We start from the raw sequence: 25,206 nt of genomic DNA on the forward strand, positions 1-25,206 counted from the left end.
TTAGGAATGGGGTCCATTCCTGTCATATTAGAAACCCAAAAGACTTGGAGAAATTTAAACTGTGACTGAAGGTTTGGTGTACTAATATTATTGTATAGTTACAAAATGATAATAGAGACATTATTGTGCAGAAATGCATCAGATGTTGAGGGAGTCAAATACATGTTCTCAGTAATCTGATGTTAGGGAATCCATCACAGAAGTGGGTACATAAATACACACAAACACAAACTTGCACGCAAAATGCAAAGGTATTTACAAATTTCAGGCTGTAAGTACTTAACTTACATGGTAAACTTTTGAATTTCTGAGACTCTTGGTGTTGTGTCCTGGAATGTGGAGACTGAATGATTGAAGATTCAGACATAGATGCCCCAAGTTTAAAATTGCCATTTGTCGGAATAGTCCCTTTTCTCCAAAGTATGGTGATAATCAGAGTTGGTATGTATAAATTTGGGGGTGTGGGGTTTCCCCTCCCCCTGCAAAAACATGTTTAAAGGAGATGTGCTACATTTGATATGCACCCTTCTCCTGTAGTTTCTTTTTTTCCCATTATTTCAGGACTCTGCATTGTGAGCCCCGATGTTTCAGTAGGGAGCCGACTTACAGTTTGTGTAAATACTGATGATATTATTACTAGCATAGTTAAGCATGGAACTTTGCCTTTAGGGGGAATCCTTGTTTAATGCCCTGGTGGATAGAGAGGGGGCAGTTCCTCCAGTTTTGATTGCCAGTATATCATCTTTGAGCTTTGGGCAAAATCTCTGATTTCTTGTAGAAGCAGAGGCTGTGATACCTAAAACTGAAGTGGACATTTATGTGTAGCTGGTGTTCAGTCAACCTAAATGGAGAGAATCTAGTGAACTAGTCCCGTAGTCAGGTCCGTATATTCATCCAGGGCTGATTAAAAAAAAAAAAAAAAATTGTGAAAAGTCTGTAGAAGGTCCTTGAGTCTCAGCACTGGAGGTAGCTCCCTGTAACCACTACATTCTGCACATACATTAGTGCACTTGCATGTAGTACCCTTTTATGCAAATGTGCACTTATGTTATCGATGTACTGCTGAAGTGTTGATGTATAGTGCGTGCATTAAGCGGTAATGCGTTTACAGCTGCATTCAGTAACTAGCTTGTTATACTTTTACTTTAAGGGTGGCTCTGAAAAGCCCAAACGTCCCATCTCTGCCATGTTCATCTTCTCTGAGGAGAAGCGTAAGAAACTTCAGCAGGATCAGCCTGATTTATCCGAAAACGAACTCAGTCGGCAGCTTGCTAGGATGTGGAGCAACCTCTCCGAAAAGAAAAAGGTTTCTTTCTTAATATTATCTATTAAGCATTACTGGGTTTCCTGATGGAATTTATGAAGATAATAATACAATTAGACATTTTTTTCTTTCTATATATCTGTAAGGTAATCTTTCTCTGATTTTTTTAATAGACGAGAAGTATATTAAAAAGTAACAGAAATGCTGTAGAGTACCTCTGGTGTGCTTTGTCACAGGATATCATTTATACCTCAGGGTGCACTGTAAGATGTGAAATGAAAATGAGTGCCTTATGCACCCAAGGTGTGATGCTTTAATGTGATGAAACACACCCTGGAGGGAGTCATGCTGCTGACGTAAAAATAAAAAAAGATGAAAACACGTGATTTTTGGCTGTGATGTCATGAAGGAATGTCATCATAGCTGTTGGGGTGTAGTTTAAAGACTGGACTTTCAGATTATTGTTGATCAGTACATAATTAAGAAGTAATGTGCAATATAATATATGTTATCATAGGACAGCATTATGACTTGAGGTGCACTGTGAGGCAAAAGGGAAAGCTAAGGGCCTTATACATCCATTATTATGATATCCTATGGTAAATCACACCCTTGTAAGAATCCATTGGGGTTCAGGCACCTAGGCAGCGAGACATTTCCCTATGGTACATTTGACTGGGGACACATGGCTGAAGTGACATTCAGCTGCAGAGAAATATGGCTATTTGCAAATCCCCTGTGGGCAAAGAGAAGCACACACTGCTATGCTCACAGCTTTAATAGCCAAATGCATGGTGGCAAAAGAAGTAATGAGTGTTGTGCTCAGTGTACAGTACATACTTATAAAACTACAACATGTAAAAGTGTGCTACAGCATGGAGGAAATCATGCAGGCTACTGTAGTCACATTTATGCTCCAATATGCATTTTAGGTAATGTTCCCTAGACACTGTGAAGGAGGTAGTGGTCCACATACTCCAATTATAAAGGCATTGCCCATTGTGCACTACATTTTCTACTGCCACTGACATGCCCTCTGGCCAGCCTGCTGCTGATGCCTGCCATATTGCCTGCTGTCTCATGTTCCCTTGGAGACCATGGACATTGTTTTCCCCCTGTGTGTTTGGTTATTAAAGCTGTGGGCATAGCAGTGTGTGCTTCTCTTTGCCCACAGGGAATTTGCAAACAGCCATATTTCTCTGCAGCTGTATGTCACTTCAGCCATATGTCCCCAGTCGAATGTACCACAGGGAAATGTCTTGCTGCCTAGGCGCCTGAACCCAATGCCCATACTGAAAAAAATAAGATTAATATAACTTTAATTTTCAGTCTTGGCAGTATCAATGACCACCAAGCAATTTTAAAGATGTTTCCGGTTCAGTTTGTTGTACTGTTATAGTACAGGTATCAAAGGATCGTCTTTGAGCCATGTAAGTAGGTCATTTGGTAGACTTTATCCATCTGTGCTGTTCTTCAATTTTTCTTCTTGTATGTATTTCCTTTTGGCACCTCTTTCAAGTGATTATATTATCATACGCCAGTTGTTGACTTTTGAAGGATCCCAAAATTCATTACAAAGTGCAGAAAACTTGTTAATTTGACTCAGTGGAACCTGTGGTATGTACAGATTTATTTTCAACAAATGACATAGTTCTCAGATAATGCGGTGCTCCCCTTTGGCTTACCATTGAGAGAAGTCTGTTTGCAGAACATGCTGTAAAAATGTTGATAACCTCTATTAATCTGGAATTTCCAGAAATGAGAAAAGTAAGGTGTTAAAAACTAGAACAGTGAACTTTTCCAGCTGGAGGCAATCATTTCCTGGTTGGGGTTCTGGCTTTATAGACATCTTTTGTGTCATGTCTGTCTCTCTCTCTATATATATATATATATATATATATATATATATATATATATATATATATATACTTATTTGATATTTATTTATAGGGATAATCCCGCCGCGGTGATGCAGCGGTTATCGTTGTCGCCTCACAGCAAGAGGTTCTCCCGTTCGATTCTCGGCTGGAGTGCCTTCTGTGTGGAGTCTGCATGTCCTCCCCGTGGTCGAGTGACATTTAAAGACATGCAGGTAGGTGCGTGCGTGAATGGGTGTGCCTTCTTTGAAGGTTGGGTGTAGGGCTAACGACTCAGCACCGTAAAAATCCACTGCCAGTCATTAGCGGACCGGAGTTCCGCTGTGGCGACCCCTAACCGGGAAAAGCCAAAAGGCATTACTATTGACAGGAATAATCCGACTAACTGCCCTTTTTCAGCGGAGGGCCGGGGAGAAAAGCTGCACATAACAAAAGTTAACATCGAATTAAGGTACAAAAAATACAAAATATAAGTAATTAAAAACAATGATGTAACAAATATAAAGATATCCAAGTTAAGAAGTAAATCTGCAGTGGGTGCTACCGATAGAGGAAAGAAAAAATTAACAATAATTTACAGAGTAATACAAACAAGTGTAGATACAATTGAACTAGGACCAGGTAATTTGCTGAGATCTAGTAGATTGAAAGTTAGGATAGTTGTTAGTAGGCTGCTGAACAGTTTAGTATATATAATATATAATATATAATATATAATATATGGATTCACTTTAGAAGCTCGAAATACTGAAATGTCGAAATTCATTATTTCAAGCCCATAAAGTGTAATCCTGAAAAGAGCGAAAGCTTCTGAGGTTCCACTGTGGTTACGGATTTAGGTTAGTGTGTGTGTGTGTGTGTGTGTGTGTGTGTGTGTGTGTGCATGTTAAGGGTTTTGGGTAGGGGCTGTGGTGTGTGCGTGTGTGTGTGTGTGTGTGTGTGTGTGTGTGTGTGTGTGTGTGTGTGTGTGTGTGTTTTGTTGCTGTGATGTGTGTGTGCGAGCAGAATGTAGCTTGTGTGGTGGTGTTGTGTGTGTATGTGTGTAGCGCGACCTCTGAATTAGAATATTTAAGTGGGGGGTGGGGTGCAGGGGGGCTTTCCCTCTTGCTTTTATGTAGTAGAGAGCTTGTGTTTTTGTGTGAGGAGGATTGTGTGTGTGTGTGTGTGTGTGTGTGTGTGTGTGTGTGTGTGTGTGTGTGTGTGTGTGTGTGCAGTAGTAGTGCGAAATTCAAAATCTCCAGTGTGCGAGATTATGAATTTTGCGCTTCTGAGTTTTCTGTGTGTCAAAAATTCGACTTTATAGCTTCGAAATACTAAATTTTGACATTTCAGTATTTCTAGGATATAAAGTGAATCCATATATATATATATATATATATATATATATATATATATATATATATATATATATATATATATATATATATATATATATATATATATATATATACGAACATGTAACTCTGGAAGTAGATCACCCCCTCCCCTTGTATTTTTTACCCAGCTTTTTAGCTTTTTTTTTTTTTTTTTTTTTTTTAAATTGCAAAACGTATACTGTACAATCATAATACTTGACTCACTTATCAGTAATGATAGCATTTCCATATTACAGTACAACATAGTCTAACTTGGATTTCTTAACACAGACTCACAGCATCCCTTTCTTGCGTCATACTCCTGTTTCATTAAACATGAATCTAACAAACTCTACATCCAGAACATTGTCAGTTTTCCAATTCTTAGTGGAAGTCTTTTGGCAACCAGCCAAATCTGATAAAGCAGCTTCCTTTGAGGTAGCATCAGGAATGTGCCTGGAATGTCTCCTAGTAGAAACATAGACCCAGTCAAAAGGAAGGCCTGGAAAAGCTTTCAAGAGCTGAAGACTTTCCTTAAATTCCCAAAGTCTGTCACATGACTAAAATATATGTCCCTCCATGTATCCCATTGTAATCTTTTAGACTTCCAGCATCCCATAGGCAAACATGGGAACATGTAAGCAGTATGGAAGGGTGTATAAAATACTTTTGGAAACACTTTTTAGGCAAATCGTTTTAGTTTCATTGTTTTTGTAGAGTATCTAACCAGCTCATGTATTCACATCATTTGATCTAATGAAAACTGTGTTGGCAAGTCAAGACCCCAAGTAACGTTCCAACTACTTCCCACTGTGGTCACCTAACCTCTTGATTTCTCTGTATAACATTTCTGTTAGCTGCATTTGCAATGAATTCTCATAGATTTGTAAGGGCAGGTATTTTCTGGGGCCCAGGGAGGTGGATGTTTAATTGTTTTCACAGCTGAAATTAAACCTTCATATTCCAAACTCGGCCCTCTACCCAATTGGAATTTTTATAAGGACATACTCCAAACCATTCAGTATGGATCAGAAGTGATCTGGTCTCAGTACTTTGAGTATCCCTCCAGTACCTGGAAACCTTCTCCTTAACTTTTCTCGTTTTTGAGAGCTGGTTATGGGAAGTGCGTAGTTATCTGAAGGACACAAAGCATGACATGTAAATCAATTTTTCACAACTGAGCCAGGTTGTTTAAAAGGGACTGTACATCCTACCTTACTCAATATTACATTCCAAAGTTTGTTTGATAAACATGATCTGTCAGACATTATCTATCTGGTGCAATAAAACCAGTGCTCTCCAGACAGACTGAAGTAGCACTCTTCCAAAGATCGTTACATGTTAAGTGGTTGGGCTGCTTGACAAATTTATTAAAGGACTGTCATGTTTACATGGGCTTTCAGCAGCAGTACTCCCTTCCAAGCAATAAAAAGCATTTCACGGTGATTATTTTTGCATTTATGAGCATTGTCCACTAAGCAGCTGTATTGTTCTGTTTCTGTTAAGTGTATGAAGCCTCATTTCTCACTTTGCTAGACTTCCATACAAGTAGGAATTGGTGAGTCGACTTCCATACAAGTAGGAATTGGTGAGTCGACTTCCATATAAGCAGGAATTGGTGGTATAGCTTTATACAGTTCCTGCTGCTGTTTTTAGTTGTGCCATTTTCAGATGTACATGTCATAGGGTTACTTGTATTAACTGAAACATTTTGCTCTGAAATGCATAAGTGGTGTGGGGACCCAGATATCATGGTTGGATCTTTTTACTTGATTGTAGCTGCAGAATGAAAAGTGACAGGCTTTTAACTTTGTTTGCAATGTTGTATGTAAAAGACACCAAGTGGAAAATACCATAATGACAGCAAGAAGTCATGGGACAAAATTACTCAGAAGGAAAGGATATCTGCAGGTACAGTAAAAAAGTACAGGCAGATGAAAATGTCCAAACATTAAGGCATATAACAGCAGAAGTTAATTCTGCAGCTACTTCTAATAGCTGAAGGTAATAGCCCTGTTTTACTCCATAGCAACAAGATGCAGTTAGATTTCTGACATATGAAACGGCAGTAAAAGGAACTACATCCATAAAGTAAACATAGAGTATTGTGCTGTTGGGGTGATACCAGACACCTGTGTGATCTTTGCCTTCTTGGTACAAGTTTCTTCTTACTACTGTGGTAAAGGGATGTACTCCTGTAAGAGCTGTACACACTAAGGACTTCACATGAATACATTTTATAGACATTGGCTTACAGTTATGGTAATGTCTATCCATTTCCTTGATGTAAGCAAAACATCCCTCCAGCACAGAAATACAGTTTTCCAGTTAGCACTTGCCAGTTAATACTTTTCTCTTTTTTAACATTTGCAGTCTTGCAGTCAGCAAGTTAATATTTTTCCTTTATGGTATGTTTTCAGTTCATTTATATTTTGTTTATAATTTCAGTTGTGTTGCATTTGGAATTTACGAGGACAACATGAAATATTAAAATAAATGGCGGTCAGAGAGACATTTGCATTTCATTTCTGTATTAATATAGTTGTCATTTATCTTTTTTTTATGGCTGTACACATTTGTTTACTGTAGTGGGAGGACAAATAAAGTTTCACAGTGAAGCATGTTCATAGGTAAGTAATAGATTAGTTGCCCTTGTGGGCCATTTTAATCCTAGCCAGTTTGCCTTTTTGTGCTCAAATTAACCTATCCCATTTGGCTTAGAGATTGGCCTTAACCATCCCTTAACTTGTAAGTTTATATTCAGAAGCCTCCTTTTGCTTATGCACAAATTATCTTTACACAGAAAGGTGTGTAGTTGATAATTACTTGAAATGTATTTTCTTTAAACTATATTGACTACTTTGAATATGGTGTTTGCCAAACAGTAGAAACAATCCCCCATGTAAGTGTGCCTCCTTTTTCCTTAAGGTACGTGACTAGTAACAGAGCTGTTATCTGAAGTTGGTACCAAGTAGAAATGAAGGTAACTGCTTCTTGTTCCTTCTAGGCTTCTGTATTCTGAAATTTCTTCTTTGCCAAATACAAAATCTACAGTTTTGACTATGTTACTGCATCTTGTGCCCTTTGTTTGGACTTCACTAAGTGCCATTTACAGATTTTGTGTTCTCTTTCACTCTGGTTTTGTTCTCCTCTGCTACTATTCATTGCAGATGCCTTAATGTATGCACACTTCTTCCTTGAAAAGTATTTTTACTTTGAGTTTTAGCATCCCTCTTTTAACAGTGCAATCCTGACTGTTCATTTCTAATCTGTTCTGCAAGATGCTGCAGTTCTGGACTCTGACTGCTTTTGAGAGCATTCAGTTTTCTTTTCTTTCCCAGTTCCCCATTTTCAAGGTTCCATATACTGAAGGTACAGTTGATTTATATGACTTTTACAGCAGGTCCTAAACAACCTTTGGAACAAGTCCACTCACTATCCAGCCTACTTCTATTCTTAAGGTGATGCAAGTAAGAATGCTGGACACGAGTTGTATGTACGTCGTAACTGGTGGCCACTACAGTGACATCACCAGCTACAATTATCTCTTTGTAATAATAAGATTGCAGATGGTAGATGTAGATGGGTTCCTATCGTGTGATCAAAAATTGTAAGTGGCGAACGTGTATTGAGCGAACCCGATTGGTCGAAATGTCGCGTGCGTAACACGGAAATCGCCGTAGGAAATATTTTCCCTTTACTTCAATGCAGTGCGATCTCTGAGTAGGAATATTTAAGTAGTGGGGGTGTGGGGGGGGCAGGTAAGTATATATTTTTTATTTTTATTTTTTTTATCATATTTTCGAAATTTCAAACATCGTTCATATGGTGTCGAACATATGGTGTTTGATGTTTGAAACTTTCGAAAATATAATATAGACCCGATGTAGATACCCCATGGACATGAGTTTGAGTCCTGCAGTCTAGAGTTGTGTGTTAATTGACTATGCAGTTAATTTAAGAAGAATAATACACTTTCCTGGTTTTTGTTAAAAATGGAAACTTTTTTGGTGTTTTTTTTCTGTTTGATAGAAAATTAATCAAAAGTCATGTGTAGTGTAATGAAAGTCATACCCAGCTGTCTTGTAGTCAGTAATTTTGTGTATTGTTTGTGTCCCTACTACTTCCATTTGTTTGTGTGTAACTGCACTTGTTTTAAATGTACACCTTCCATGAGTAAACTTTTGATTTTACCATTGAGATTTACTACTAAAAGCTGTTCTTTAAGCAGTAATAAAATGCTGGACAAATGCTTTATAGTCTGTGTATATCTTTTTTGGTGGCTTTTGACAAATGTTCAGCATTGGGCGTACACCCCCCCCCCCCCACTGTCTTGTGACCGTGCTGGTGTATTTCCAGCAGAATGTTACTTTTAAATGCCTCATTTCTTGTTCACTTTAAAGTCTAATGTATGTTACTGAACATGGAATGCTTAAAAAGTGTGCTGAAATGTTCATGGAAAATTTTAAGTGTAGTGTTTAAAGGCTTTTATTACATGTACCCGGGGTACTGCATCCAGTCTTGTGTGTTTGCAAGACCTAATTTTGGTTTCTTCCTCCACCAGAATTATTTGGTAGGTGAAAGATAAAGGTCATAGGGGTTACATATGACAGCTGGCTTCAGTGAGTGGATGCATGCCATTAAAACAAAAGTAGTTATAAACAGCAAACTAATAAATGAACATTTGCACCTAAGCAACTTGTTCGTCATTTTATTTCTTTATCGTCAGTTGCTTTCGTTAAGCCATCCTAATTAAAGGTTCCCTGAAGTTAAGAGCTGAGGCTTCATCCCCAGGTTAATGGATGTGCCCTTTGTTTATTTGTGTGTGTGTGTGTGTGTGTGTGTGTGTGTGTGTGTGTGTGTGTGTGTGTGTGTGTGTGTGTGTGTGTGTGTGTGTGTATGTGTCCGTATGTAGTATGTGTGCATTTCCGACGACCAGCATACAGCAGTGATTATGTAGACATATAGCTTTATCTACATACATTAGACATACAGCCCTGTATCCTGTTTAGATTCAGTCTGAAGTACGTTTCCAGAGAGAGGAAATTGTTTAAACTGCATTGTGACTAGGCACCGAGATTCACAACCAGACAAATCCTTCTGTATTGAAGTATCATTGCTAAATATTAACGATGCATTTGCTTCCAGCGCTGTACTGCAAATAAAGTATATTATCCTTCCCCCACCTGAATTTCTGCAGGAGAAATACAAGGCAATGGAGAAAGCTTTGAAAACCGAATGTGACAAAAAGCAGAACTCTGATAAGGATGACAAGGGAAAACTACCAGAGCCTCCCAAAACCGCAGAGGAGATCTGGCAACAGAGCGTGATTGGAGATTACATGGCTCGATACAGGGTAAGGAGACTTGTACTTGTGGAGCTGAAAGTCCTGACATATGACAGTGTGTGAGTTATACTTTAAGAAGTCCTTATTGGCGTCTTATAGAACTTTATGATCATAAGAAGAGGGATATTAAATGTCTAACATGCTGTTCATCTTCTGCTATGCCTTAAGTAATAGATGAAGATATTTTGAAGGTCAGTAACTGAAATGCAAAGCAAATTTTTGTAACAAGTCATACATAAAGCATTTGCCTTTGAGTTAAGAGTGTGTACACTCCTCCTCCACATACACACAAGCACCTTTTGCCTGAAAACTTTATTTATATTCTGTCTCTATAGCTTCATTTGTTATTCATAATTCTGGTATTTCCAGCATGCAGGACAGTATACATATGTAAAATGCACAAAGAATATAGCAGCCAGAAAATATTTTGTAACTTGTCATTCATTTTTAAAACATTTGGTAATATTTGAATGCCCTTCTGAGCTTGATAGGACTAAACTTGGCCCTTTGTTAGCTGTATATTTTCAAGACCTAGCAGAAATTTCCTTTTCCTCTTTTTATGTGTTTCTTCACTTGTGCATAAAAACATTAACTTTGCTTTCCAGAGGGCTGCGATTCAGGCAGTTGCATTTTTTCTACCTTATTCTCCCTGTTCCCCGTTAGTTGTACTGCTGCTAATGCAGGTACTTTTTCCCCAAAGTAAGGGCTGTTTTGCCAGCTTTGTTGGCATGTGTATATGCACACACATTTGTGTGAATGTAAGCACACTGTGGGCACTCTTGTATGTTTGTGTGCACATGTGTGCAAGCGTTTGTGTGTACACACATGTATGTGTGTGTGTGTGTGTGTGTGTTTGTGTGTGTGTGTGTGTGTGTGTGTGTGTGTGTGTGTGTGTGTGTGTGTGTGTGTGTGTGTGTGTGTGTGTGTGTGTGTGTGTGTGTGTGTGTGTGTGTGTGTGTGTGTGTGTGTGTGTGTGTGTGTGTGTGTGTGTGTGTGTGTGCGCGTGCGCATACGTCCACCCTTTAGTATGCACATCACTACTACTGCTACTACAGTGTGAAGCAGTGCTTTGTAGCACTTCACACGCTGCTGGTCTGTTGCATCTGGTTTGCATTATTCTTGTCTCCTTGATAGAATCACCTGAGTTGCAGATCCAGAAGCATCCCTTCCCTAGAATGAGCAGACTGGCTCTGTCTGCTCTCTCCTACCTTCCGCAGATGACTTCTACAGCTCCTTAGTTGTCAGTCGTGAGTCATTTGGTTCATTGCTAGGGATTTTACTACTTTGCTTCACAAAGCTAACTAAAACCCTGCTGTTTATATTATGCAGTCATGAGGTTCTAATTAAAGGTAGGATGTCTGGCTAGATCAGTCCGCTGATATTGACATGGGAAAAGAACTGCTGCTGTTTGTTGTATTCGTAGTCATTGAATTATATTGAGGAGCCAGATAGTGACAGACAGTTGTTTTTGCATTTATAATAGCACATAAATTCATGTGTGTTAAACCCCTATATCTCAACCTTGGGGTTCCACGGGTAGTTTGTACTAATGCACATGAAGTCTGCTACAAAATTAGCTCCAGGGTGAGGTGATAAAACTATAGACAGTTTGATATCTGAGTCTGCTTTTGCTTGCAGTTTCTTCCCCCGCCCCCCCCCCCCCGTAATCTTGGGACATGGTTCTAGTCTTTTTTTGCCTAAGATGCACCTATTTTTCTTATTCAGTTATTCAGTGGAAGAACCAAGGAAGGCGGGGGGGGGGGGGGGTTGTTGTAATTAATATCATTGACAAGTGTCAAGCATATAATCACCATCTCCACCAGTGATGGACAGCTAGCTAGAAAGGTTCCTTGTGTTTTGTAGTGCTGCATATATAAAAATGCTACAGGCGCGGTTAGCTCTAGGAATTCATTTCTTAGGGCTTTTGCTTCTTACAGATGTAACTGTCTTTATGAAGTCCCTTTGGGATTCTTACTCCATCCACAACACACAGCATTGCTTGACACTGCCTTGTTATACGGCTTGTCTGTTCTACATTGTTCTTGCCAGCCTGTGCCAGGTGTCCCCAGAGTAAAATTCTAATACAGGTATGTTATTACATCCTGCAGATAGGCTAGCAGTTAGCAGCCAGGCTTAGTCTCTCATAACTGAGAGAGCTAGAAGTGATACTTGAGGTGGGGGGAGATGTGGTCAGGGACAGGTAGGAATAGGTCAGGAAGGTCTTAACGACTGGAGGAAACTGAGAAAAATCAGGTCCAGCTGAGATCAGCCTCTTTCACAACTGAGATTCCTAGGACAGCATGGTTCAGTCTTTTTCCTCACTGGTTAACCTCCCGGACACATCAAGAAATCTCAAACTCAGATTTTGAGTTTGCCTGCAGAGTGATTCCAGTGGGCAGATCCTGCATGTGAAAGGGGCAAGATACTCCAAGCCATGAGGGGTGTGAAATATAGTCTGACTGTAGTGGAATTTCAGCTTATGAATGAGGAAGGAGAAATATAAATAAATACATATCCATTCAAAACACCCCTTCTCAACACAAGTTCTGTGTGTATTATCTAGTTGTAACTCTTAAAAAAAAAAAAATTGCATATTTTGTTTGACAATGTGACAGGTATACTATGACGTATCAAGCCTGGCTAACTCTCTCTAGAATGTGTAAAAATCTGCTAACCAGTTTACTGTGTAATTTAATTTAATCCTGACTTGCGCTCAGGATTAACTGTAACCTGTGGAACTTGTTTAATTTGCTTACTTATGTAATCTCTGTAAATAGTCTGTTTGTAATATGTAATGATGGTATTATGTAATGCTGTATCTGCTTTCCCTTGGAGCTTTTCTCCCCCGGGCCTCCGCTGAAAATGGACATGCATCCAGTCGGACTATCCCGGTCAACAAATGTAAAATAAATAAATAAAAAATAAAAAACGACTGCTGTAACTGGAATTGTTTAAAAATTAATTTTCAGTTTTACAGCGATAACAGTACTGTGACTTCTGTGTGTTATCTTTGATCGGGTTTGAAATTTTACATATGCCAGGCTGAACCTGACAGTGATCTGGTGGGATCTCTATCTTGGTCAACAAATACAAGGAAATAAATAAATGAAAAAAAAAAATGTCTACACAACTGCTGTGGTATTGAATTTGGGGGGTATTTTACTGGAGACTGGATGTTTATGTATGTGCCTACTGACCAATGACCCATTAACCTGTCCTCAAAGCAGCTATATTAATATCTTTACTTGCTGCCATGACACAACAGCTGGCAAGCCAGGTAGCAGCAAGCTGTCATTTGTCCGAGGCAGGTCAGCTCAGACTCTGGTTTTGAGGGAGAAGGAGGGGGGACAGGTAGGGACAGGATAGGTCAGGAGGGTTGCGGTGGGTTGGGCTGGTTCTTGGAGGGGATTGAAACAGCTGGGAACAAAACAGATTTTTCCATCTCTGCCTTGGCGGCTTTTGGATCTCTACCTTGGCAGCTTTCTCAGTTTGAGCAATGTGGGTGATCTGTGTGAACAAGGTAGGTGATGTTTTGATTTTGTTTGAGAGTCCAGTTTGGGAGTCTTTGATGTTTTATATCAGAGAAAAGGTTAGTTGTGTTATTGTTGAAGTTTAAAGGCATGTAGGCAGATTTTTAAGTTGGAATTTGATTATTATTTTTAGTTTGAGTAATCTTGTAATTTAAATCAACTTTTAGTTTTGAAAGGCCTGGAGATTAGGTTACAAACAAGCTAGAGGGTAAAAGATGTATTTGAAGGTATTGAGCTAAATTTAAATGACAGAATACATTTAAATTAATACTTTCATGTAGGGTTTGCTATGGGATTAAGGCATACTTAAGGGGTGAAATAAACAAAGGCACACAGGCCTAAGTGTGGCCTGGAGTTTAGGGATGAGATGCAGAAGGTTTTAGCCAAAGCTGAAATGTTTTTCTTAGCAATCTAGGAAACAATAGCTGAGGCCTGCAATTAATTGGGTGGCTGGGGTCAGTGAAGAATCACATGGAAAGGTTAGTGAGTTGGGGCCTGCTTATATGCTTAATACAACATAAGTCATGTGTGGTCAGGGTTGCCAGACGTCCCTATTTGAGCGGGACTGTTCCAGGATCAGCATCCTGATCCCGAGTCCCGCACTGCCGGTTTAAATCGCAGGCAGCCTCTGCTTTTTTTTTTTTGATTGGCCCGTATACTGGCATACGGGCCAATCAAAAATTGCTAAATAGGAGCTTCTTGTGTTTAATGTGGAACATCGCAGTTCCGCATTAAGCAGAAGTAGCTCCGTGTTTAGTTGTTTTTGATTGGCCTGTATACCGGTATACGGGCAATCAAAAAATCGCAAAACAGAAGTAACTCAGTGTTTAACGATTTTTGAGTGGCCCATATACTGGTATACGGGCCAATCAAAAAATCGTAAAACAGAGCTACTTAATGGGACAGAGCTTAGAATTCCTTCAGGAAAGGCTGGAATATTTCGTATGAGGGCAAAGCTTTGATTTATTGGTAATATTTAATTATGGTTTTGTTTATCACTGCCAAGTGGCTTTGTGGAACAGAAAACAGATTTAAAGCATTATTTCTGTTTAAGGAAGTGGGGATTATTTCTAAATGAGCAGACGTTTTCATTTTAGCTGCTAAATTTAAGCCAGGATCTTAACCCATGTCTGTAAAGTTTTCTGCAAGAGCAGAAAAACTAGCTTGTAGTTGCTGCAAGCAGAGGGTTTCTCGTGCCGCCACTTCCTGCAGTGTTATTAGATTTTATAGGGGTAGGTTTGGTGGCGACAAAACCAATCAGATAGCACTATGCCCTTACAAAGGAAGAGAGGGGGGAGTTTTATGGCATTCCACTTACAATTCCCGGTAGGAATGCTTTAAAGCTTTATCTTGGTAATTTTGGGCACTGAAAAGGCCTTGAGTTGTAAACCTTTCTTAACAGTCACTTTGTTAGATCGCATATTCTTGTAAGTTGGGTGCAAGCAAACTGTCTTGACTTTAGGTATCCACATCAGTTGGGTGGCAATAATTCAGCACTGCAAACAAGGAAGCTTACTCGGGTAGAAAGGGGTAAATTATGCTTTTGAGTACTCCAGATTTACTTAGAATTCTGGAGGCATGTGCATATGTTGCTAATACTACTACTACTATTACTAATAATAATAGTATAATAAAAAGTAAAATAATAATAATATAACACTCCAATTTGATTTAATAACAATAATACCCCACTGTGATAGTTAGAAGGTCCTGTGTGTCATTAGGTATAGGTTGCAGCTTCCCTTCCACTTCTTGGCTTGAGAACTCTGGTCAAAACCAAATACATTTATAAGTATTAATGAAATTCACTTAAGTTGATAGAGGACCACAGTTTCTGCAGTAGTGTGCATTTTCTGAGTAATAAAAAGTAAAAAAAGCTAATATCTGGCATTATTGACTGGATATATTAAAAAAAAAAAAAAGTCACTCTAGAATTCACTTGGGATGTTGAGTGTGGTAATTTACATGGTGTTATTATGCAGTGTCGTCATGCGTTTAACTTGTGTAGTAAATTGCTACTCAGTAACAGTGTGTTAAGATAGATTGTCAGCATTTTCGAACCATTTTGCATTATTCTGCAGATATTGATTTGGAGATCTTCAAGAAGAATAGGTCAGGGCCATGTATACTCTCATGACCTTCCTTCACTTTTTATTAGCAACCAGATGAATAAATGATGTTGGCACCAAACAAAGTGGTTAAAACAAATAAGTGACATTTACTGTGTATGGTAGCCGATTAGTAGACAAGCACAGTGGATGGAAACCAAAGTTCTCACTTTGGAATGGCATATCAAGTGGTGATGATGATGATGGTGAGGGTGATGATAGTAATAATGATTAAGTCATGTTTTAGCAAGACGCACTAATCTAAAGATGCATTTTATACTTTTGAAGGTAGAAACTTACAGCAGTGCAATAAACCAAACAGGCTTTCAGAAGGGAATGAAAACTTAAAATTCTTAAAAATCATTCTTCGGATTTTATTAATGGAATAATTCAAATGCTGTATCTGATATCTAAGTACAAGGAGCATTTATATAAATATGTGTGTAGGTGTATATATGAGTATATGTATGCATATGTGTATATGTATTATATATTTGCATATATCTAGCTATATATATATATATATATATATATATATGTATATATGTATGTATATGGTGTGTGTGTGTATGTAATATAATTATATGTATATATAATGTGTTGTAATATATGTATATATACGTATGTATATTTCTGTATATATGTTTATATATGTATGCATATATTGTATAACAATGTGTTTATGTGTGTGTGTCTGTGTATATGTGTATATATATATATATATATATATATATATATATATATGTGTGTGTGTGTGTATGTATGTATATTTAATTTCCTTAAGTTAACTCAACTGGCCATTACTGGAATGAATTGCAATGTAAATTGGGGATCAATGTATGGCATGCGGAAAGACAAACCAAGCGGCCAAGGCATGTTTCATCTCTTGGGCCCCCTGAATAAACTTTTGCATGCCACATCCCTTTAAAGGGTGCGCAGAACTCTTTTCCAACTTCAGTAAGAGGGGGCTTTTTAAGTAGGTGGCTGAAGGAGTGTTCGGGTAGAGAGGCAGCGGCATTGTTAGAGGAAGGGTTTGTCATGGGGTTCAGGATGCCAGCAAAGGTAAGAAAAGGGGGTATTTGTTAAGAACTTGAAATCTGCAAAAGACCATCTGGATATAGTTAAGGCTAAGCTAAGTAAGGTATTTGAAGTGGGCAGATTGGCAGGCCCGATGTTCTTCGTATTTCACTGTTGCAGTCATTACACTTGGGTTATCCTGCTGGCAGGCTACCCTCGGTCGGCCTGAATTCCAAAGTCTAGGTCCGGCGACGGATGCTGTCGCCTCTTCCCTGACGTCAGTGTGCCAGGGGTATAAAAGATGCATCTGCCGCCATTTTCTTCAGTCTTTCTTGCCGCACGTTGCCTGAAGCAGAAGCAGTTCGCAAGTGCCGGTTGGCCGACTCCGGAGATTTTCGTGTTCGAATTTCAGATCCGAAGTCTTCATTAAAAGCAAAGTACCCCGTTGGGGAAAACTTTTTTCTTGCTCCAGACCGATGTCAGAAAAAGTTAATAATTGTATTTCTTGTGGGAAGCAAATACCTCATAAGGACTTTTATTCTTACTGTATTCCTTGCCTAGGCCCTGACCACGACGTTGCTAGTTGTCGGTTTTGTGCTAGATTTAACCAGTGCACTATTAAGCGTCGGTACGATTTTGCATTTCACTATTTTGGTAGAAGATTTAATTACACGATGCCGTCGGATAGCCATCCGACTACTGCAATTCACAAGAAACGCAAAGAAAAAGAAAAGGACAGGCATCCGAGGTCTAAAACCGACGACGAGGCTTCCTCTAAGCCAGTCGCTGGTTCACCAGTTCTCAGTGAGGCGCTTTCGCAGCCCCTGACGCCCGCTACTTTGGACCCGCAGGCCGCTACAGACTCCCACGTGGAGTCGCCTAGGCCGCTGGAAGCTCAAGGTATTGGACCTTCGGAAACTATTCCCTCAGATGGGTCCGGAGCCGCTGATCAGGCATCGGCTTCTGAGGGTGTTTTCAGACCTACTCAATTGTACATTAAAGCGACTCCAGCTACAAAGGCAAAGACTAAAGCACCTTTAAAGACAAAGAAACAAGTACAACAGCCTCATGGTCGGGCCTCCATGCCCAAAAAACAGATGCTCAAAATGGCCAAAGACTTAATTACTTTGATCAGGGGTTCCCATCCCCCTTCCTGATAAGAGGCCTAGGCAAGAGACGGAATATGAATCTTCAGATCATGTTTCCATTTCATCTGATTCCTCTTCTGATCAGGAATACTCTCTTCCTCCCTATGAGGATTCTGATGCTGAAGAATCTATCCCTTCAGCCTCTCCTCCTGAGGATTACTCTTTTGGGGAAACCTTGCATACCATGAGGGAACATTTCCACTGGGAGAGTCAAGGTTATTCAGAATCTAAGAAAAGGCTGAGACTTCCTTTTACTCCCACAACACAGGCCCCTAGCTATTCCACCTGTGTTAGACATTGTAGATGATGTATTTTCAGAGTCCAGTCTGACCCCTGACTCCTTACCTCCAGCTCCTGTTAAGCCAGACAGGTACTACAGGGTGCCTGACTCTCATAAATTCCTTTTCAAAAACCCTGCTGCTTACTCAGAAACTATCTCTCAGGGTCCCTAAGGGGTCAAGGCATCCATTGCAAAAAACCCTACCCCCTCCGACAGGGATTCTAAGGCATTGGACAGATGGGGGAAGATTTACACTTCTGCTACCTTGGCTATAAGGGCTTTAAATTATCAGTTTCATATGCTCAAATATCAGCAATATATTATGTCACTGCTTAAACAGAAAATGTTGATAAATTCTGAATCTGCAGAAAACAAAGAAATGCAGGATTTATTGCATGCAGCTGAGCAAGTTGGAAAACGTACTTTGCAGTGTGGTTTTGATTCTTTGGAGGCCTCCTGCAGGGCCGCTGTCACGGGTTCTGTCGTTAGGAGGCATGCTTGGTTAAAGGAAAAAATCTGCCTGACCATGTCAAAGCAAAATTATTAGATGCTCCATTACAGCATGATACCTTGTTTGGTGTTAAAGCAGAGGAGGTTTTAAAGAAAATGTAGGACAAAGCTAAATCTATGCAAACAGTTTAAGGATTTCTTACAGGTACAGCCTCCAAGATTTAGCAGACACTGGCCTACAAAGAATTGGTCCTTTCCAGTGTCAGATAGACCACAAAGGGGCAGATACAGATGCCCAAGAGGCAGATCCCAGCCCCAAGGTTTGTACAGATCTAAACAATGGGGTGCTTCTACCTCCAAAAGTGGAGAAGACAAATCACAGCCATACAGGAAACAGTCCCAATGACTTCCCCCTGCCTGCACTAAGCACTTACCTTCTGGCAGCACCTTTAGGGGGAAAACTAGCACTTTTTTCTCAAAATTGGCACATAATAACCCAGGACAAATGGGTCCTAGACATAGTGTCACAGGGCTACAAGTTTCACTTCCATACCCTGCCAAGGACAAACGGTTGGCCAGACCTGCCAAAACATCAATGGGCAGAGGCACAAAAACAAGTCTCATCCCTCATGGGCATGAGGGCCATTCAACAAGTACCAGAGCAAGAGCAGGGACAAGGATTTTATTCAAGACTGTTCTTGGTACTAAGAAAGGACAAGACCTGGAGACCAATACTGGACCTATCTATTCTAAACACATATCTGGATATACCAAAATTCAAAATGTTGACTCTACAGCAGCTTCTACCCATGCTGGGCAAGAAGGCTTGGCTTGTGACTTTAGACCTAAAAGAGGCATACCTGCATGTCCCAATCAGACAGACATGCAGAAGATACCTCAGATTCAAAGCTGGCTCAATGCACTACCAATTCTCTGCACTGCCCTTTGGCTTATCTGCTGCGCCCATGGTCTTCGCAAAGTGCCTGGCACCAGTAATTGCATTCTGCAGACAAAGAGGAATTCAAATATATCCTTACTTGGACGACTGCCTCATTCAAGCAGAGAACAAGGACATTCTACTACAGCATCTGGCGTTTGTAGAGAGATTTCTAACAGGCCTAGGGTACACAGTCAATGAAAAGAAATCAAAACCAGTACCCTCTCAAGAGATAATATTCCTGGGTGCAAGCTTAAATACAACTGCCCAGATGGCTTATCTCACGCCAGACAAACAAAGGCAACTGACTACATATTTCAAACTGTTGGCAACAAAGGCCCAGTTATCTGCAAGAAAAATTCTGCAGGCTTTGGGCTTCATAGCATCCTGCATTCTACTAATTCCATATGCGAGACTGCATATGAGGAAACTTCAATGGTACCTAAAAAGTGTTTGGGCTCAACATTGCCACAGCCTGGAAACAACAATTACCCTAATTTCCTGCCTGCAACAGGAGTTTCGATGTTGGGCGAAGGCTTGTCACCAGAACAAGGGACAGCCATTCACTTTACCCCCAGCCAGGCAGACATTAACAACGGATGCATCGGATTATGCCTGGGGGACCCACATGGCAGGAAGATGTATTCAAGGCACATGGTTTGCAAACCAAATGCATCTACATATCAATCAAAAAGATGCTAGCTGTTCAGAATGCCCTGACAGCCTTCAAGGACCTACTTCATCTGGGACAACTACTGATAAAGACAGACAGCACTACGGTCATGTGGTATATAAACAAGCAGGGTGGCACTCATTCTTACCCCCTTTGCAGACTAGCCATGACTTTGTGGGACACAGCATTGACTTACCAAGTACATCTACAGGCACAATTCCTGCCAGGAAAGATAAATACTCTGGCAGACGAACTAAGCAGAAACCTCATGGATCCCCACGAGTGGAAATTGGATCCACAAGTCTTCAGCATGATAACAAGGAAATGGGGATGCTCGGATATTGATCTATTTGCCTCTCCTCACAACTACCAACTAAAAAGATTCTGCACAAAGACATCACAGACAAGCATGGAAAGTGGACGCCCTATCTTTCAGCTGGAAAAGCTTAGCAGTATATGCCTTTCCTCCACTGCCTCTCCTCCTCAAGGTACTCCTAAAGGTCAGGCAAGAGAAGCCAAAGATGATACTGACTGCCCCAGACTGGCCCCGTCAGTACTGGTATCCAATCCTAAGGAACTTGTCTCAATGCCTGCCTTGGACCTTGCCTCAAATACCTCATCTACTGTCCCAACAAAACAATCACATCCTGCACAGCCAACTCAAGACCTTAAATTTGGCAACATGGCAGATAATGTAGTCATACAAAACGCACCTCTCACTAAAGCTGTGATGGATGTCACTTTGGAGGCCAGAAGGCCTAGTACCAGAAAATCTTACGCTGGAAAATGGAAGAGATTCTGTGCCTGGAACCAGGCACAAGGAATTGACATAGCTGTACCAAATATTCCTCAGATTTTGCAATACTTAACTGAGATGCTGGACAAAGGCCTATCCTTTTCCTCAATTAAAATTCATGCCTGTGCCATTTCGGCTCATTACAATACAGAGCCACCTATCTTTTTACATCCTTTAAGGCAGTACCTCAGAGGAGCCAAAAACTTAAGGCCTCCAAGGAGATCACCAATACCTGCATGGGACCTCAATTATGTCTTGGAAAAACTCACCCTGCCTCCTTTTGAGCCAGTCGCTACAGCTGATATAAAGTTTTTATCTTGGAAAACAGCTCTGCTCCTAGCAATAACCTCTGCAAGACGAGTGTCAGAGATACAGGCACTCATGGCTGTGGAACCTTTTATCATTTTTTATCCAGACAGGGTTTGTCTGAGAACAAACCTGACATTTATGCCTAAGGTAGTGTCCAGTGTGGCCCTTAACCAAACTATTCATCTGCCTACTTTTTATCCAAACCAACAGAATAAGGGGGAGAGAATTCTGCATTCTTTGGACATACACAGACAGCTACGCTTCTACTTGAACAGAACCAAAGCTTTCAGAAAGACAGAGCAACTACTAGTGGCATATGCTGCAGGATCACAAGGGAAGGCTATCTCAAAGCAGACTATTTCAAAGTGGATAGGCCACTGCATTCATTTCTGCTATTCACAACATGGCAAGCCAGTGCCTAAGGGCATTAGGCCACATTCAACTAGAGCAGCAGCCACTTCCTCAGGGGAGTACCAACCATAGACATTTTAGAGGCTGCTACCTGGAGTTCATTTCACACCTTTACAAAGCACTATCATTTACCACTCTACTCTAAATCCAGGGCTGGCTTTGCCACTGCAGTTCTGCAGGGCCTCCTAGCCGCTCCTAATGCTATTTAGCTCCAGCCTCCCCACCATAGCTTTGGGATTCAACCCAAGTGTAATGACTGCAACAGTGAAACACGAAGAACATAGTACAGTTGTGTACACTTGCCATAAATGCAGATGTTCGAGTGTATTCACTGTTGCAGTCCAGGTTACCCACCCACCATCCCCCATATCTTTGCTGGAACTTATCTGCACTTCTCTAATCTGTACAACCTATGTGGTGCATTTGCTTGTAGATGAAGGTATAATATATTTTGGTGCATGCATGTGTTATTGGCATATTTTTAGCCTACTCTTTTGGGGGCACCTGACAACTGGGGCAAGAAAAACTGAAGAAAACGGCGTCTGCTGCATCTTTCATACCCCTGGCGCACTGACGTCAGGGAAGAGGCGACAGCAACTGACGCCGTACCTAGACTTTGGAATTCAGGCCGACTGAGAGTAGCCTGCCAGCAGGATAACCCAAGTGTAATGACTGCAACAGTGAATACACTCTAACATCTACATTTATGGTAAGTGTACACAACTGTACTTTTCCTCACCAACCTAGAAGAGCAATCAATGTTTCACCTACAGGCATAGTCCCCAACAAAGAAGTCAGGTGAATTATGTTTCAGTCATCACCTGCCATATCCAGACAGGAAATCTTTGAATGATTACATAAGTGATGAAGGGGCTTTGGGGCTTTATGCTTCATTGATGAAGTTGTTAGGAAAGTGAAAGGGTGAGGGGGACCTTATGTGAAAAGCAGATATAGATTCTGCTTTTAGACTTTTAGACCAGGGGTGGTTAGGCTTGGTTAGGCTTGGTTTTTGAAATTCAGTATTACATGGATAAATGCATGCCAGTGGGTCATTCGATTGCTTGTGCTAGATTTGAAAAGTTTAGTACCTTTTTGCTTTGGTTGGTGGCACACAGGTTAGGGGAGGACAACACTGTTCATTACTTGGATGATTTTTATTTGTGGGGAGGAAAGACATGGGGGAGTGCCAGTGAGCTGTAGATCCCTTTAATCAAATCTGTAAAGAGCTAGGGGTACCAGTAGCAATGGGTAAAGCGGAGGACCCAAGAAGTAGGTACCAGACATTGATAATTCATTAAGAGACCCCACCCTTTTCTCTTTTACAGTGGCCATGAATCTAGTTGCTCTCTCCAAATGCAAAACCTTCTCCGGACTGAGTGCCAGATCAGTTAAGGGTTTTTTGGGTAGACAAGAATGGTGGCTAGAGTGTAATGCCCTCCGTGGAAGGGCAAGGGTAAGTTATAATAAATGCATACAGCAATTTTTGCAGACTAGATTATCCAGAGGCTGGGAACCAGCGTACTCAATTCCACCTCTCCAAATCCGGGCTTACAGTTCGGTAATGAAGGAAGGTAAGAGGTTGGAGTTTTACCAGCCTTGAATTGGTTTCATCAGGCTTTAGTGTTAAGGGACTTAACTAATTCATGTCAAGTACGGTCCGTGTTTAAAGGCTGGGGGAGGCAAATGCCCATGATTTTTGACAAAATGTACCCCATAGGGCCAGCAATACTACGCAAACTATGCCTTGCCATTTACCAGTTTTGTTTTTCTTTATATGAAGTAGCACTATTTAGGGCTGCTTTACTGATGTTTTTTGTGGGGCAGTTAAAGGCAGAAATTATTCAACTGAACAAGAAGAAAGGTCAACTATTGGTTTTGCCTTTGGCATGTGTTGAGGAAGACATTTGGGTTTATCCGGCTAAATCCAAAATGGATCAAGAAAGGAAGGGTCAGTGGGTAAGAGTAATTACCCCAAAAAGTTTTGGAATAGAAGTTGACTGCTATGTTGGAGTGCCACAAACATAAGGGTACGTTAGATGGTCCATTCTTTTGTCATCAGCAAGATGATCCTCTTACACAGTGTCATGTCTGGGCAGTTTTAGGGGAGGCTCTTAAGTTGAGCAGCTTAGACACAGATGTACATTACATTCTGTTCAATAGGAGCAGCTGCATATGCACACGCAATGGGCATCACAGGCTGACATGGAGGCTGGGCAAGTTGAAGTCCAATGCTAATAAAAGCTGTGTGAGGTTTAAATGACTAACTGTTTGTTTTTTTTGTGTTTCAGCCCACACATCATCAGATCGAAAGTACATTTAGATAGTTGGTCATGCTTTATTCGGAGGCTCCATCACTGGGTCCAGGGCAGGGTGGTCTCATCCTTCCAAAGAGGAAATCGAGTTTCATATGCGGCAGTTTGGTTTGGGTTATCAGGAATATGGTGGCATCAACTTAGGGCAGTATTACAGCAAGCATCAAGAAGTGGTAAACCTCCTCCAGCCATGGTGTTGCACTTTGGGGGTAATATTTGACAGCATCCATTAAAGGAACTATTTGGTTTGATCGTACAAGAGGTACAGTAGCTGCAGGCTATTATCTGTTCGTCACAAGCGGTACAGAAAAGAAGGCAGTCTGGGGCTAGGTCCATTGAAGTGGTGGTAAGAATGAGGCAGAGAATTAATAATACCATAGAGAAGTTGCTAAGGGACATTAATGGATTGTACATTCCACACCCTGGCATTTGGGTCTGGTGGACAGACAGGTACATTGGGGATGGGGTTAATTTGTATGAAGGTGGGATGCAGGTTTTAATAAGGATTTGCAAGCGGGTTTAGCACTGAAGCACCTACACTTAAAGTAGTGTGAGATGTGCTTGGCGGAAGGGAGGAATATTCCTCCCTCCTGTGGCGGAAGGCAGGAAGGGTAAGGGAGGCCTAGGTAAATGGGGGGGGGGTCCTCAGGACTCTTTAGCTTGACCTTCCAAAGGCCAGACCGCCCTGAGTGATAGTTGTCAGGGGACTTCTCAGCCCGGCAATGGCTCCTTGGCAGATTGTAAGGCAGCCCAGAGGAATTATGAAGAATTGTGAAAAAAGTTGTTATGATGTGGGCATGATGAATTAGAAGGGCCGGGTATCGATAGTGCCGTCTGTTGTGCTGTAGTTTTAGGGCAGTGCTGTGCAATAAAGAAATGGCCTCCCTGACTTTCCTGCCTTGTGCACATCTCAAAATAACTGGCTTCTATTAGAAAAAGTAATTGGCAGTAATTGACAAACACATGGCTGCGGCTATTTAATCCACCTGATGCCTCTGTGTTTTTATTAAATATGTAACTTTGATTTAAGTTTGATTTACTAAATATGCAACTTTGATGCAGATATGATGGCAGTGATGCAAAAGGATGTACAACATAGAGCTGTACCAATCTTGGACAACTGACAACGAGGGAATTTCTTCCACGCCCTAACCCCACTGCTGTTTGCTGATATTCACACTTGTTCTCCCCATCCCACATTCACTTACGAGAGCTGCTGGCCCCTTCTTGGTAAAGCTGAGCTCAAACCTCTGGTGTTGACTATACATTTGCAAATACAAGCCTCTCCTTGCTTATTGGCAGTCAGGCAAACAGAATCACCACCCTGCCCCTGGGATGGGTGAGATGGAGTTGTCTGTTCACTGCCATTTTCCCCGTCTTGTCTCTTCCAGT

General features: G+C 40.8%; 1 protein-coding gene across 2 annotated transcripts in view; it reads left to right on the forward strand.

The window, feature by feature from the left end:
- UBTF (upstream binding transcription factor) overlaps window positions 1–25,206 on the forward strand; it is a gene marked incomplete at its 5' end in the record, with an annotated part of 198,277 nt that overhangs the window by 61,596 nt on the left and 111,475 nt on the right. Inside the window, 2 exon segments of one of the 2 annotated variants that reach the window (XM_044055172.1) lie at window positions 1,151–1,306; window positions 9,697–9,852. In XM_044055172.1, the coding sequence (XP_043911107.1) occupies window positions 1,151–1,306; window positions 9,697–9,852 (312 nt within the window). 2 annotated transcript variants of the gene reach the window in all.

This window comes from Protopterus annectens, chromosome 13.part0 (assembly GCF_019279795.1).
Source record: "Protopterus annectens isolate FY-2018-M chromosome 13.part0, PAN1.0, whole genome shotgun sequence".
In the NCBI taxonomy this organism is placed as follows: Eukaryota; Metazoa; Chordata; order Ceratodontiformes; family Protopteridae; genus Protopterus; species Protopterus annectens.